The sequence below is a fragment of the Talpa europaea genome (assembly GCF_964194135.1).
Source record: "Talpa europaea genome assembly, chromosome: 14".
NCBI classification, from domain to species: domain Eukaryota; kingdom Metazoa; phylum Chordata; class Mammalia; order Eulipotyphla; family Talpidae; genus Talpa; species Talpa europaea.
The window spans coordinates 41737575-41754116 of NC_140082.1; the positions used below are offsets into that span (position 1 = coordinate 41737575).

Here is a 16542-nt window from a genome sequence, read left to right on the forward strand (position 1 = left end):
TTATATAAAAGACAGCAGCTCTGTGGTAGGTGCTCTCATTTGAACACTCTTTCTCTTGGGTCACTAACTTTGGGGAAGCCAGATGTCAGGTTGTGAAGACTTGCAGTTAGTCAACGGAGAGGGCTGCATGATGAGGACAGAAACCTCTGGTCAAGGACGTGAGCAAGCCTGGAAGCAGATTCTTCAGTTGAGATGACTACAAATCCGGAATGGGTTTTCTGTAGACACTGATGTGGGATGCACCCAGTAAAGCTGTTCTTAGATTCCTGATCCTCAGAAACTGAGTTTTATTGCCTGTTGTTTTAATATTTTTTTTTTAATACAGGCATGTTATTTATTTGTTTGTTTGTTTTGTTTATACATGCACTGGGTACAGTCAGAAGCACGGGAGGGTGAGAGAATTCACCAGAGCCAGAGCAGGGAGCAGAACAGACTGAAGGACCGAAGTACACTGCTGAGGGGAGCAGTGGGCGGCAGGAGAAGTCTGCGCGCCATGTGGGACCCTCCTCTGGTGGCTGGGGAGCAGCCGGGGATCGAACCGGCGCCGCAGAGGCCGTGGGCAGCTTCACAACCCAGCGCTCAACCGCTGCGCCACCGGGGAGGCCCTTGCCTGTTGTTTTAAGCTGCTGCTAAATTTTGGAAAAATAGTTACACAGAAATAGATAACATATGTTGGTACTCAGAGTCCCCAATGCATAACAAAGTCTAAAATACTGGAGTGGCTTTGAAACAAAACCAAATGAGGACAGAATCACTGAAGAAGCTGTTAATTAAACCTCCTGAAGTTTCATTAGGCTGTAGGCAAGGACAGAAAAGTAGATAAGGAGTACCCCTGTCAAGAAGGGGAAGAGTTTAAACAGTCACGTTTAATTATGTGAAAAGTAGGGAAAAAAAATCACCTACTCAACTGAGTGATTTAGCTAAGGAGATTTTCAAGCAGAGTTGAAAGTGCTGCCTGTTTTACTGCTATATATGGTAAAAAATGAGAAGAAATAAACTAAGTGAAGAAGTGTTAAAGAGGAGCCAGGACTTGATGCTTTTGAAAATTTGCAGTCTCTAGATTGCAAACAAGACTAAAATTTAGAAATGGAGTCTAAGCCAAGATTATATGCAGAATGCCACCAGAAACACAAGGTCTAAAAAACAAGCTGAGGGAGTAACCATAAAATGTTTTGTTAAGATCTCAGAAACTGAGATCAAAGACCTTGCTTCAGAGAACTACTCAGTTTTACAAAATGTTTGCTAATTAGAACTATGTACTTCAAAGATTCTCTCAATCAAACAATGAGGCTTTTAAGAAGCTGAACTTATTGCTCTACATTAAGTTCAAGGTAGTAAAAGACTTATCTCAAAGAGATTTATGAATCTGGCTTTCAGCTAATGGAATGGACCCCAATAAAATCCATAAAGACCCACAAAGTTTTGAAAAATTATATATTCAGGAACACTGCTAGTTTGAACTTAAACAGGAGACAATACAAAATGAAAAGGGGACTTCAGAGTCCTGAGATGTTGGAAAGAAGCTAAGGAAACTTAGTAGCAAACAGTGCTACCTTTCATGAAAAAGGAAGGATGAAAAGAGGGCAGAACCAAATGCCCGAAGGGCAAAGCTGAGCGCCTTGGGTGAACTATACCTTGGAAGTGACCCTTAACTAAGCAACAACTGCCAACATTTGCCTCACTCAACTTCAGAAAAGCTAAACGCTACAGCCTGTGAGTCGTTCTGAACAGGAACGATTTTTTAGTGGCCATCCTAAGTCTGAAAGGAGCGGGTGGTGTGAGCAGTTACCGCCATAGCTTTAAACTTGAAGGAATGGGTATTGAAAGCTGTATTTAAGGAACTACACATGCAAAGTCTCCAACAGTACCTGAAATCAATGTGGATGAATGTGAGCTGACACAGTAAAGGAATGAGACTTAAGGCGATGGGAGGAGTGTTGGCTTTGGGAGGGGTGAAATACTTTGCATGTGGAGACTGTGGTAGCCTCCAAAGATTTTCGTCTCCTAGCTCTGAATCTTGTGTAGTTCCCTCCTAGTGTGAAACATGTATGATAAAAGTGGTGCTATGTAACTTCTCAAAATAGGTCATAAAAAACTGTGATTTCTATCGTACATGCTCATTAGGGATTACTCAGAAGGAAGTGTTGCCACGTTGCAAGGACACTGAGACAGCAATAGAGCAGCTCAATTTAAGAGAGACCTGTCAGGAAGGGACTGCGGCAAACAACCATGTAAGTGAAGCTAAGAAGAGAAATTCTCTAGATTCACTCAGCCTTTAGAAATCAACAGCTTAGCCAACAGCTTTACTGGAACCTTGAAGAAAACCCTGAACTAGTATCATTCAAATAAGCTTCTTTTAGATTCCTAGTTCTCAGAAACTATATGAGATAGTGTTGTTTAAGATGCTAAGTGTAAGAGTAATATGTTATGAAGCAATATAACCAAGACAGGGTTTTAAGGAAGGGAGAGGAAAAAGACAAAGTAGGGATAAAGGTCAGATAATGTAGAGTCCAGTAAACCATATTTAGTAGTTTATGCATTTTATTCTATCAGGAAAAGGAGTAATTTAAGATTTTAGACATCAAAGTAACAAACGGACTCATATTAAAAAAAAAGAAAAAAAATCCTGATAACTTTAAGGGGGTTACAGTTTTGAAAACTAGAAGTAGAGAGACCAGTTAACAATATAAGCTTTTTTAAATAAGAGGACATTCTAATCTTTTAACAGATTAATGAAAGCAGTTTTAAGAGCTAACTAAAATGTACAAAATCTGCTAAATTTTTTTCTGCATTTGACAAATTCTTCAAATCACATTTTATGTATCTTAGACATCTTCTAGGAAACATTTAAGTATCCACTGGCAAAGTAAGTTGAGAAAACAATCCATTTGAGGTGACATTCTTGTCCACTTAAGGCCACGTTTTTTAATTCCTTCTTTACTATTATCTCAAATTCTATCACAAATACAACTAGGTGTGTATATAGATCAGTATCCACTCACTATCAAAACATCATAACAAAAATTACTTAAGATGGAAATTTGAAAATTTAAAAACCTAGCTAAAATATTTTGCTATCACCCAAGGACTAAAACTAAAATAATTAGAAAATATCTGAGCACTTACACTGTATCTTTAGGCACCAAGTAATCCACTTTACACAGGATCTCATTTAACTCTCATACTGAGCTAACTGAAACCTAGTGCTATGCTCGCTTTGAATCCAGAAAAATAGTTGTTGCACACTTATCAGGCCCAATGCTCTCTCTTTTCAAATTACTTCACTACTCACTTATACACATTTTTCAAATAATCAAGTACCTACCTGTAATATAAAAAAAGAAGTAAATGATGCAGTTATTTCCAAAATGGTAGTATCTCCTGAAAAATTTCTGAACAAAATAAAGTACAACATTCCCTTAATTTATATACTAGTCACAGTATACAAATTTAATATATATCAAACTGTATGTAGAAATATAACTTTATATATAATGTGGAATCAAGTTTTAGACTCAAATAACTTATAAATATAAATTTTACCAAACGATATGGTCTGTGGGACAGTCAAAAGTCATGGGCAATTTTCTGTTTTGTGGGCTAATTCTTTGCATGGTAGAATTTACATTATTCCTGAACCCCTCTTACCAAATGCCAATAGCATCTCCTAATAATTGTAACATTCAAAACCATCCCCCCAATTTTTATAATGTCCTGAAGGCAAAAGAATGTTACAATGCCTGTTTGAGAACCATTGCAGAAGTAATGAATTCTCATATGTTCAATAACTCTAAAGTGGGCCACTTACTAGATCCTGAAGCAAATGTGCTGTACAAAACCCTTCCTTGTAAAAGTATTTATACAACTGTGCAGGAGTGGTGACAGATACTCCTGGAAGGTCACTGAGTCACCAGCTTCTATATAGTGAAGTTGCCCTCCCTTCAGGCTAATTAATCATACCATCTCTGGCTGAGGAATGGCCCCATATAATTCAGAATATCTAGCAGAAGGGAACTAGAACTGTTTGTTCCTATGAAGTTGGCTAGATATATCCCATTATTCTTTGTATCTATTTAGGAATTCAAGACTTAGCAGCATAGCCTAGGCTATCACCATTCTGATTTCAGTAGCCCTTATTCTGACTCAACCTCCTACCTTCCCCCACCTTTCCAAACCTATTCCACTCTGTTCTCCAGAATAAAGATGTATCAGTAAACTCTTCTTTATAGTCTCATTTAATGTTCCCGCAACCCTTGCCCCAAGCGAAGTCTAGCAATGTCTTTGTGAAACTATACTCCTTCCACACAGCTTTTCATTTTTCCAAGTTCCACATACTTATGGACACATTCAGCCTCCACGCTTCCCCACTCCCCAGTTCCATACCATTTCATCATTGCTGTCCTTTCAAAAAAAATCTAATCTCTCAGAAGTTCACACTCTCTTCCCAGAGCTGTTATATAAAGTCTCTTGGTCACAGAGTTCATTCTTCTCAACTACTACACTCCTGGCCTCATTCTCAGGGATCCTATCTACTTGGATCTAAGACTATGAACTTCTCACTCACACTGATCTTCTCCTCTATTCCACATCAGCCACCCTTCCTGTGGTTATACCCTATGGTCTTGCCTTCACTTGTAATTGTGTCACAGCTGAAATCTAAATTCAAGCATCTCACTCTTTCACAACCAACCTCCTTAGTTTCACCTATTTCAGCACTCCCACTTTAATGTATCTATTCCAGAGCCCTCTATTCCAATAATTCTTCAACTGCCCTACTCATTAGTTTCTTGATGCCTTCCCTTCTGCTTATCCAGTAAATATCTCATGGTCTATCATAACAATCTACCTCACAAATATTTTAAATCCCCTCATTCTTCTCTTCCTTCTTTGTACTTGCTCAGCAGACCTCAACCCTAAAGAAACCCAAGTGAGCTGAACTGCCTCACTTCCAAAGATCACAAATACTGAGCCCTCACTTAGTTAATCAAGTATACTACATTTCTCGAGCAAGTTAGCTTTCCCATACATACCTTTGTCTCTTAAGGTTCCTCCCTCACTCTGAGGTGATGACCTCATCTCTTACTTCATAGAGTAATTAGAATCATAAGATAAACTACCTCATCTATTGACTATCCATTGTACCAACTGACCTGCAGCTGCCTTCTGTACTTTTGAAAAGGAAAAGGCAGGCCTTCCCTGGTGGCGCAGCTGGTTGAGTGCAACGCTGTGAAGCTGTCCACAGCTTCTGCAGCTCGGGTTTCATCCCCGGCTGGCCAGGGAGATACCCACACAGCGCGGCAGACCTCTCCTGTCTCACCTGCTGCTCCCTTCAGGAGTGTTTTCGGCCGTCTGCCTGCTCTGTTCCTTGCTGTCTCTGAATTCTCACACCCTCCCGTGCCTCTGGCCTGTACCCCAGTTCTTGTATAAATAAAATAAATCTTAAAAAAAATAATAAAAAGGAAAAGTAATTTCTCTTCTAATTAGTGACTAATTCTTCCATGAAATCGATCCAAGAGAAATACTGATTGTTTTTAGGACCAAAATCCTTGAGCAAAAGAGGGATAGGATTGTTTTTTCCTTTTTAATGATACCATTCTGTTTTTTTTTTTTAAAAGATTTATTTATTTATGGATATAAGAGCTGGGGTACAGGCCAGAGGTGTGGGGGGTGGGGTGAGAGGATTCACCAGAGACAGAGTGGGGAACAGAACAGGCTGACTGACTGAAATACACTGCTGAGGGAAGCAGAGGGCGAAACAGGAGAGGTCTACAGTGCCCTGTGGGGTAGCTCTCTGGCTGGCAGGGGATCAAACTTGTGCTGCAGAGGCTGTGGATTGCTTTGTAGTGCTGTGCTTAACCCCTTGCGCCAGGGAGGTCCCTATATACTATTTCTAATAACGTGTTTATAATAACCATTTTAACATTTCTGTCTTCTAATATTACCTGGGTTATTTCTATGCCTGTGTTGATTTTTCCCCCTTAGTTATCAGTTATATTTTCAAGCTTCTCTGCATACCTGGTATTGGATTCCTAGCACTGAGTTATCCTGTAGGATCTTTCAGTATACTTTTAAACATTTTTGGCTTTATTCAAGGGCACAGTGATGTTATTTGAAATTAGTTTGATCCTTTTGAGGTCAGTGTTTAATCTTTCTTTTAAGTCTAGAACAGTATTTAGTCTAGAGCTAATCTGGTCCCATTACTAAGAGAATAACCCTTCTGAGAACTCTTATCTGAAGACCAATGTCTTTCCATTTTGGCTAGTAAAGATCCAACATATTCCTGAGCTCTGTGAGCTCCCAGAAATGTTCCTCTTACTAGCGCTTTTTCCCCGGCCTCCAAAGTTTCTCACAGACAAGTTCAGATCAGTTTTCAGTCAGAGTCAAGGGGATCACTACATATATTTCCTTGCTCTGAAGCCACTTCGGTCTCCTCAAATTCTAAATTCTCTGTCTCTTCAAGGAGGCTGTCAGGCTCTATTGGGATCTTACCTATGCTATAGTATGAAAACTCTAGCGATGACCAGGGCAATCTAGGGCTCAGCTTTGCTCCCTTCATTTGTGTTTCCTGGACATTAACTCATTTTTACTTATTTATGCACACAAGAACTGGGGTGTAAGTCAGAGGTGTGGGGGTGGGGGGTTAGAGGATTCACCAGAGACAGAGTAGGGAGCAGAACAGGCAGATCTACTGAAATACACTGCTGAGGGGAGCAGGGGGTGAGACCAGAGAGTCTGCTGAGTCATGTGGGTTAGCTCCCTGGCCTGGGATCTAACTCATGCTCATGCCGTAGTTGCTGGTGATAGCTTGACAGCGCTGAGACTTTAACTGCCACCAGGGAGGCCTCTAACTCATTTTTGAAAGAAACCATTTGTTGATTCCTCCATCCCTTGTAGCTATTAACCTAATTTTTTCCTGTTCTCTTTCATAGCAGAACTATTTCAAAGAGTCATCTACACTTGCTGTGACCCTTTTATTTATCTTTCATCAATTTTTCTACTCCAATTGGGCTTTCCTTCTCACTACTTCCCTAAAATAAAAATGAACCAATGGCACACATCTAATCCTATTAAGTGGTCACTTTCCCGTATCTTCTCAGTGGATACAGATAACTAACTTCCCCTCCTTCCTGAGACACTTTTATCTTCACTTTCTAAGTACTCTAGCAGCTCCTCTACTTGAGCCCCAGGACAGTTTACAAATTATGGTACTCCTTCCACATGAAATTATGTATTGTTCCATTTCATTGCCATGTTACAGCTATATAGTCTCCATCTGTTTTTGTTTCCGTCTGTTTTCCCATTAGAATTCAGGCATTCAATCAATCAATACCGAACACTGTGAGGGACTATTTCAGGTACTGAAAACACGTCAGTGAATAAAGCAAAAAAATTTCTTACCCTCAGAGTTTATATGCTAGAATGTAAGATCCATGAAAAAGGGAATCTTGTTTATTCACTGTTGTAAACATGGGGCCTATAATAATCCCTGGCACACAGAAACGCACACTATTTGCTACAAAAGTGTATTAAAAAGTTATCTGTTTTCTCAATCTTGTACAACATATTTCATTTCAAATATCTCCACTTAGCTAGTAGAACAAGCTAAAAGTCTAGCTTTCGACTGCAAAACAGCCATATTTGTAGTTTTTTCCACATTCAGACTCTATTATTCTTACAGGTAAAGCACAATTTGCAACTATCTCTATAACATTCTAAATAAAACAAATTGCAAATACTCCCAACAATAGAAGATTTGACAACCAATTATTCTTTAAGTTTGAGACTGTCTAGACTAAACTGCAAACAATAATCCATGCACCCTGACTATCTTTACTTCTCTGTAAACTGTGTTTATTTTGGGTTGTTGGAAGAGTCATGACCCATTTTTACAAAGAAAACAGAAAAAATGTCATGCCTTTTCCAACAACCAAATATAAAGGCAAACAAAGTCATAAACTTGAATTAGTCATAAAGTAATTCAAGATTTAATTCTATTCTATAAAATACATTTGGAAACAGATTTCAATAAGTTGGCAACATAGTATACCCATTACAGCAGGAAATTATCACAGCCATACTTCATTTTGCAGTTAAGAAAACCTGGGTAATTGGGAGCCTACATGCCCAGTGTCAAAAGCTGAACTAGACCACAGTTAACTGCCCGTGTGATGCTTTCCCCAAATAATTATTATGTGAATTAGAAACATTTTTCACATCTGTATCATACAACTCATTTAAGGACAGAGAACACATTTAACATATTTATACCAGACAGATCCAAATACAAGGGACTGTGTATTGCTTCTGAGCATCAACCAAAAGCAGGGCCATTCTAAACATTCAATTCCTATTTGGATAACAATGAAAATCATCTGTACAGCACTTAAAAATCATGCCTCAGTTATGTCTCAGAATTACCTTCTAAGATAGGTCAGGATACTGTTAGTATGCAAAGAAGCTAATGTTCATTCAGTAAGATGCTTGTGAGGCCACAAAATTCAGCAAACTATGTCACAAAGCATATCTGAAGCTGAAGCATGCTTTAAAGATAACCTTCATGGGCTTCCCTGGTGGCGCAAGGAGTTAATTCTCAGCACTATGAAGCTATAGGCTGCAGAGTTTGATCCCCAGCCAGGGAGCTAACACACACGGTGCAGACCTCTCCTGTTTTGTCCACTGCTCTCTCAGGAATGTATTTCAGTAGATCCACTTGTTCTGCTCCCCACTATGTCTCCAGAATGAAGCCTCTCAACACAACACCCCACCCCCACATCTGGGCTACACCCCAGCTCTTGAATGCATAAATCTTTTTAAAAAATAAAGATAACCTTCATAACAACACAGTTATGGGATGGTTTTCTCTTTTTATAGAATTGATTATATACCCACTCATCAAGGCTACAACTCAGGTAATATATCATGGATTTATTAGCTACAAGTTTGTTTTTATCTACCCACTACAACAAGGCTAGTGGTAAAATTCACTTCACATAAAGGTGCAAAGTTGGATATTCATTAAATTTAAATTACTGTTACTAGTTCAAAATCTCTATCTGCAATTACAAGCTTGGTCAAGAAAGAGCTGCTACAATTTATAAATGTGCTGAAAGACAACACAGCTTTAAATAATTTAAATAATTTTTAAAATAAAGAGTTCTAGTAAGTTGTTTAAAAGATCTGAATTACTTTTCTCATTGATTTGCCCCCAAACTGATTTATTCTTACAGGAAATGAAGTATATATCATAATTCATACACTAAGTTTCTTTAAAATCCCTACTCTCTTTGATTCTATTTCTCTAAGTATTTCATAGTTTTTGCACTACTCAAGTCATTTTATACCCAAATGACAACATCAACGCCCTTTCCTTGCAAGCTGTCTTCTTCTGCTTTAAAATTAATGTTATAATCAATTGCAGATAACAAGCACCCTCACTTTTTCAGGCAAACTGTTTAAAGGTAGACAGAATTCACATCATCATACATACAAACAGAATTCCTGTCATTATTTATGTACAGACATACACACATTCTGTACCATTATTACTACATACCATGATGCAGTAAAATGTAAAATATTAAAAAAAATAGTTCATTTTAAGTATTAGGAATGGCTAACAATATCTAATCCCAGTATACCCTATAAGCAAAAGTTATAAAAAGTTATTACTTGCTCATGAAATCTAAGCCATCCATGTTTATATGGTACTTTTAACTAAGTTCTGTTGATTAAGAGGTAGTTCTGCACAAATTCCATTAAAGAACACAAATGTACCCACAAAACACCATTTAGGCATGCTTATTAATTTTCATTACTACTTTAGAATAAAATCAATCAAAAATTTTAATTATTAAATCGTATACCTAAAAGTTTTAATATTAACACTAAGCACCTAGGAACTTTCCATAGTCAACAATCCTCAGTCCATTCCTGAGTTAACTACAACCTTTATTATTTTTCAATTACCCTTCCATTAAGTCCACATAATAATTGCCATACTGGAAAAAAATTACCAATATTTCTGGGGCTAATCTTAACCTTGAGCATCTACAACAGCTCGTTACCAGTACCTCGAGAGAAACTGATGACAAGTATGACACTCCTTAGAAATGTATGCGATCACAAAATTTTACATGCCTATTATGTAAAATAGGCATGTAGAATCATTTTCATGTAACCTTCAGAACCCCAGCTTAGAAAATTATACTCAAGAATATCTTGAGCAGGGTAGAAAGTTTAACCTAGATTTTATTGTTGCTTCTCAGCTTTGCTGTTAGACTAGTTCCTTGCTACTTAATGCAAAACCCCCAATACTCTTAATTCCTTTTTTAAATCAATCTTAACTTGTAAAAGCTAAACTTTATTTCTGCTATAATTTAGATTCCACATATTTTGCTTTGCTTAAAGGACAGTGGAGAGAACGGAGCACTCTAGATTCATTTTTACACCTTCAAGAACTAAAAATACTGGTTTACAAAATACGAAAGGAAAAAAAGGCTCTTCTTTTAAAATGAGAAACCAAACCTTTAAAACTTACTTTTGTAAAATGGAAAACTAGAAAAGCTAAATTTTTACCAAGTTTTGAAAATTCAATGCTTGACTTTTTTCTAATAGCAAACAAAACGTACACATTTCCAACTTCTCCCTAATTAAAAACAAAAAATACCCATCCACTTTATAAATGTTTCTTAACTTGGGTTTAATAACATTATGTACTGGACCAGTAATACAAAACGTAGTTTTAAGAGCAAAGTGCATGAAAATTATTTTTTCTGGTTAGAACCCCATTAAAACAAGGTGTTGGATTATGATGGCTACACCATACTTCTAAACTTCAAAGATGACTGTGCAGGGCACTATGGAGACACTACTGTGATATTAACATATTAATTACATTGCATATCCCCCTCAAACCAGTCAAGGCAAGAGGGAAAGTTAAGTCAATGTCTCTTGTAAGTACAGCCACATACCCTAGATAACTCAATGAAAAAAATCAAACTACTACTACAGGAACCAAGTAGCTCCAATTTGTTAAATATCACTTTATATGCAGCTTTTTCAGAATGTCTCTTAAAGTGAGAAGTTTCCATAAAGAGGAACTGCAACATAAAGCTCAATTTTAGCCAAAATAAGTCAATTTTAGTAAAAAACGATACTACTGATATCTTGGGAAAGCTACCCTATCAATTAAAAGTAAAGCTCTGGCACTAAATATTTTAACATTTCTAATTTAAAATTGCAGTCCTAAAGTTCAGATTAATTTTAAACTTAAAAGGATGTTCAAATATTTTAATGGTGCAGCAGTCTCAAAAGGACTCATTTATCTCATATTTAGAGCTGTATCTCATTCATTTCATATGATTTGAAAATTCTGTAATTCATTAAACACAATGCCTTCATCAACTGTTACCTGTTGATTTAGCAAGTTATAATTACCTTCTACTAATTCAGTTACTCCTTCACATCTGACATAAACTCTTCCATTTACTACAATTTGGAGGTTTACTTCAATCCTACTACAAATATTAAAAAACAACTAAGTTCTAAAGTTGATTAAGTAACATTTGATGGTGGGGGGGTTTCTATTTAACATTTCTTAAAAATTAAGGAGGCCTAATCGGGTCAGTGTTCAGCTCGGTATTAAAATTGTTTAAATGGGAGTACACTAATAAGTGTTATTTCCCCAATGTTAAGATCCTAGGATTTCCAGCAAATTTACAAAGAAACAAAATAAGGCAATAATCACTTTTGTATGGTTTGCACAACAATTCTGCAGTTTCACTTTGATCACGAAATGTTTTCCTAAAAGACCGTGTACAAAACTGTTCTCATCCAAATTTGCCTCATCTTTCAAGATCAACATAGGATATTTTCTTTAAACCAGACAATTTAGGTTCTAGATTACTCCAACCAAAGAGTATAACTAAAGTGTAAAAAGGCAAGTTTGCTAGCCCTTTTTCTTTATACATTTTCAATATTGAGCAATGTGCTACTTTCAATATTGTGATTGATATGGCCTACTAATGCTACAGCATGAACCACAGCACTGTGAAGTAGCTGTTCACCTGCCACTATTTGCACTTAAAGTTCAGGATCTATTCCTGACGTCTATGCTTCACTGACCTTAGTTTTGGATGTATGTGATGTGAAACAAATTCTAAACACTTGATTGAATACAAAAAGTTCCATATATTCCTCAAAACCAGGAACTCCACATGTCAGAAATCTATTATATCCGTAATTATGGAATGTAAAATTATTTCAGCAAACAAAAATAATCTGTTAAATTTAACAAGCATAGATACTTGAGTTTAACTGTGATTTCAGGTTGTAGCTCTCAGGACTGTCCAAAGTATTATCAACAGAAGACCTAACTAAATTTCTAAACTGTACTGTACTGTTATTTTTCTTTAACTTAGGCTCCCTCCTCCTTATATGGCTGCAAAACAAGAACTACAAATTAATTTCCAGGGCAGTGTAAAAGTATTATCTGCAAAACTTATAAACAGAAACAAAAATAAAACCAAAAGACAAGATTCTGCAGTCACAAGTACTTTAATTTTTAAAAACAAATCACTTATTTTAAAAATAAACACACGGCACACCATTCTACTCTAAAGGTGATACAAGTAAAAGAAATTAAAGAGGTTTTGTCTCGTAATGTGCTGAAAGTCAGTACTTACACTAGACAATCTCAACGACTACATACAACTTAGCTTGTCTGTAAAGTTAAGATTTAAAACCACCCTCAAAAGTAACATTGAACTGTCACAGCTATTTTAAAGGTTAAAACAACCCAAACAGTTTAAACAGTTTTATTTTCAAAGTCAACATTACAAAGCATAATTTCTACATTTAAAATTCTTACAGTACCAAATAGGCATTACAGTACAATTTTCCACGGTAAAACTGTAGTACACAAATCCAGCGATTCCTTGATTTCCTCGAACTGTCAATAAACTGCACCCTGTTTAAGTGGCTGTATCTGAAAACCAAGGTATGCAATTCCTTAGGATTAGAAGTCATCAGATTTTATACTGTCAAGAATGGGGAAATGAGAGGAAGAGTCTAAAGCCACAACTACTAAAATGTTTATTAGCTGTAAACATTTAAATACTGAAACCCACCCTGTATAGTTATTCAATGTTGAGATTTCTGCGAATCAAGTCACTTCGCTTCAGTTCGGTTATGAACACAAAAGTACCTTCCTGCGAAATTTTATCTGTAATATCTAAAGTGGGGTCTTTTCTCTATGTTGAAAAACCAGAAAGGCGGCGAACCTAAATTTATCAAACACACACACGCCTACACAGTAACAAAGTTGCAGGCTTTAGAAGAGCCACTGACTGCCAAAAAAAAAAAAAAAAAGAAAAAAGAAAAGAAAAGAAAAAGAAAAAAAAAGAAACCCACCCAACCCCCTAATATATTTTTAAGGCTCAAAAAAAAGCCAGGAATAGTTAGTTTATTATTGCCCGACTAGCACTGGGTAGGGATGGATGCAAAAGTCCGGACAGGATACGACAATGACTAAGTCTTATCTTCTATGAAAGTCAGTCGTTCGGGGAAACCTGCAGTACCCTCCGATACTCGCCGCGGGGGGCGGGGGAGGGGGTAAGTCTTACGGATCTGCAGTCAACATTACATGCCCCCCTGAGGCTCCACGTGGGGGCTGCAGTGAGCCGGACAAGATTCCCAGGCCACAGGGAAGTGAAATTCCCGTGCGGCGCACGGAACCAGCGCTCCCCAGCGCCGGCAGCGCGCGAAGGCCGGGGTGGCCCCAGAGCGCCACCCAGCGGCCGAGGAGCGGCCTGCAGACGGGTCCTCGTCGGTTCCGGGCTCGCCGCACCCCCACCGCCACCCAGCCCGTTCCCCTCTCCGGATGCACAAGGCCCAACCCAAGAACTAAGACCACAAAATGGCTGCCGGCAGCTTCGTCACGTGACCCCTTTGTGCCTTTCGGGCTCCCGAACTCCGCGGGACCCGGGTACAAGTGGCCGGGGTCGGCGGGATGGCCTTAGAGGAGGCCCCGCCGGGCCGCGGCGGCCGGGGGTCGAAGCCGGGGGAGGCGGAGTAAAGGCCCGGCCGGCGACAGAGTCGGCGGCGAAGAGAAGATGGCGGCCATTTTGTGTGGGTATGCTGCTCCGCCGCCGCAGGCAGCAGAGGGAGCGGGGCCTGGCGGTGGGTCGGACAGGGGAGTTAACACGTACCGACTCCTCTTCCTTCTCCATTCCGGTGGGCATCTGCGGCACGGCCCGGTTTATCGAGGCGTATTCGTGCAGGTCGGGCAGATCCTCACAGCGGAAAACCGGCAGCGGCTTCGAGGCGTCTAGCGCCCGCGCCCGAAACGACAGTTTACTCATCTCAGGCACAGCAGATACCTCTCCGCTCTGGGGAAACGGCCCCGGCCAGCGGGATCATGGAGAACCGGGGGTTCGGTCCCCACTTGCCTACCGCTGCCGGGAACTTGAGGGGCGGAGCGCAGAGCCCGCCGTCCGGGCACTAACACCAGCCAGGAGGGTAGGAAGCTGTGCCGCTCCGCTCCTCTCTCGCTCGCTCTCTTCAATACGCCATGGCCAACATGGCGGACATTAAAACTCCACTGTGCGCTCTTCAGCCAACCCCAGCCATTCCCCACACTGCATCGCGCAGCGGCGCGGGCACGCGGCGGCGGGGGGGGGGGCGGCGGCGGTGGCGAGCGCGGGCTCGAGGCCGGGCGCCAGCACGGAGCGCGCGTCCCGCCAACCCCCAGCGCCCGCCGGCCTCGCTCCCCGCGCCTCACTGCTCGCGGCCCCCACCCTTCCCGGACCCGGACGCGGACTGGCGGGCCGGGGCGCTGGGGCGCCGGGAGCCCCACTTCTCAGCCCTCCTCTCCCTTTCTCGCGTGCGCGCGCACTTTCTCACGCTCCCTCGCTCCCTGCGCGGTTTTCTGACAGGCAAGGTGCAGGAAAACTATCTACAGGCGCGCGCCAGCTTTCCGAAAGAAACGGAGAGAATTTCGGGGTGATGCTTTTGTTCCGGGGTCGGCGGGCCCGGGCACCTGTCACTCTAGCCTGTGGGGGCGACGAGGAGGGGGTACCAAAGCGCCTTCGAATGGGGTTTATTTATGAGCGACGCTCAGGAGAAGCTGCGCTCGGATGGCAAATTCAGTAGGTGAAGGCACATCTTAGTTATCGCGGCGTTGTCGGACTTCAAAACAAGAAATACAAATGCAATTAGGGGCAAATGTTAGGTAGGGTGAACTTTTACCAGCATTTTTATTTTTTTTGGAGGGATCGAATAAAACAGTTATATTAGCTCTGCATCAAATCATTGGTCAATTTCCCACCTACTGAGTTTAGTGTAACCGGTAGGCATCCAATTCTGCGCCAACGTAGGTCCTCCCCTGCGTTTTTTCTGCTAAATTCTACGCTTTATCTACCCACTTTCACTTTTCTGCAATTAAAGCAAGAGGAATAATTATTACCGGGTATATAAAGGTTACATGTAACCTTTTGGGAGTGGAAAGGGGGGTTATTTTAGAGCCATTTCTTGATATGTGACTCGTGATTTTCTGTTTGTATGCAAAGACGATGCTTCACCAGAGCATGGACTCACTTATATTTATGATTTTTTTCTTTAAAAAAACTTTTAAAAATTTGAATCATGTAAAGACCTGTCAGGTTTTGGCAGTTTGCTCCTGCCAGACCAAAACAGAATACAAGGAAAAGCTGCATTATTAGAAGAGACTTAGATGAATGTGATATTGTTACCATTTGAATCATATGGTATCTAGAGACCTCTTTCCAAAAGAATATTAAAAAATCAGAAAAACTGTTCGAATGGGTTTGGCAGCAAAATGTGACCATGAATATATTCACTGAGATACCAAAATGTTTTGTTAGTCTGTTTTTCTCCCTGGGGGCCACATAGTAAAAATAATCACATTCTTAAATACTGGGTTGGACAAGAACTGTTAGCTTAAGGCACTTAGGGAAACTTCTGTCTTCCAGGATGGTTTAGCTACTTGATGGAAGGGGGGCAGGGCGGGGAACAGGTACTGCATAGATTACAGTTCTGCAGCATTATCCTAGAACTCTAATGTTGACAGCTCACCTTTGAGGCAGTGACTTTCATCTACATTTTCATCTACATATGCTGAGGCTATGCCTTTATTCATCAATGAGCAAACATTTATGAGTCCTCAGCCTTCCAAGTATGCCCCTGATTACTTGGCGCCCACAGGGCTGGAGGAGCTCACACAGTGAGAGTAGGACCTGTGGATGTCAATTGCCACACCTGAGGTAGGTGTTATGATGAAAGTCCAGGTTATTGTGGTAACAGGCAAGGAGTGGCACCCAATCCATTGGGAGTGGCTCTAACGAAAGCATTCAAGGAAGACTTTTTGGTGGAGATATCTGAGTAAAAATTATATAGGCTCAGTATGGGTTAACCTTGCAAAAATGAAGAGAAGAAAGGTATTTTAGGGAACAACAGCAGTATGTGCAGAGACTCAAAGCCATGAAAGAACATGTCACATCCTGGGAACCTCAGGAATTGCCAACT

General features: G+C 40.1%; 1 protein-coding gene across 4 annotated transcripts in view; it reads right to left on the reverse strand.

The window, feature by feature from the left end:
* Positions 1-14360, reverse strand: part of EPC1 (enhancer of polycomb homolog 1) — a gene marked incomplete at both ends in the record, with an annotated part of 57061 nt that extends 42701 nt beyond the window's left edge. For all 4 annotated transcript variants that reach the window (XM_084253532.1, XM_084253531.1, XM_084253530.1 and 1 more), the window contains one exon: positions 14208-14360. In XM_084253532.1, the coding sequence (XP_084109658.1) occupies positions 14208-14360 (153 nt within the window). The remainder of the gene's footprint in view (positions 1-14207) is intronic.
* Positions 14361-16542: the final 2182 nt, after the last annotated feature.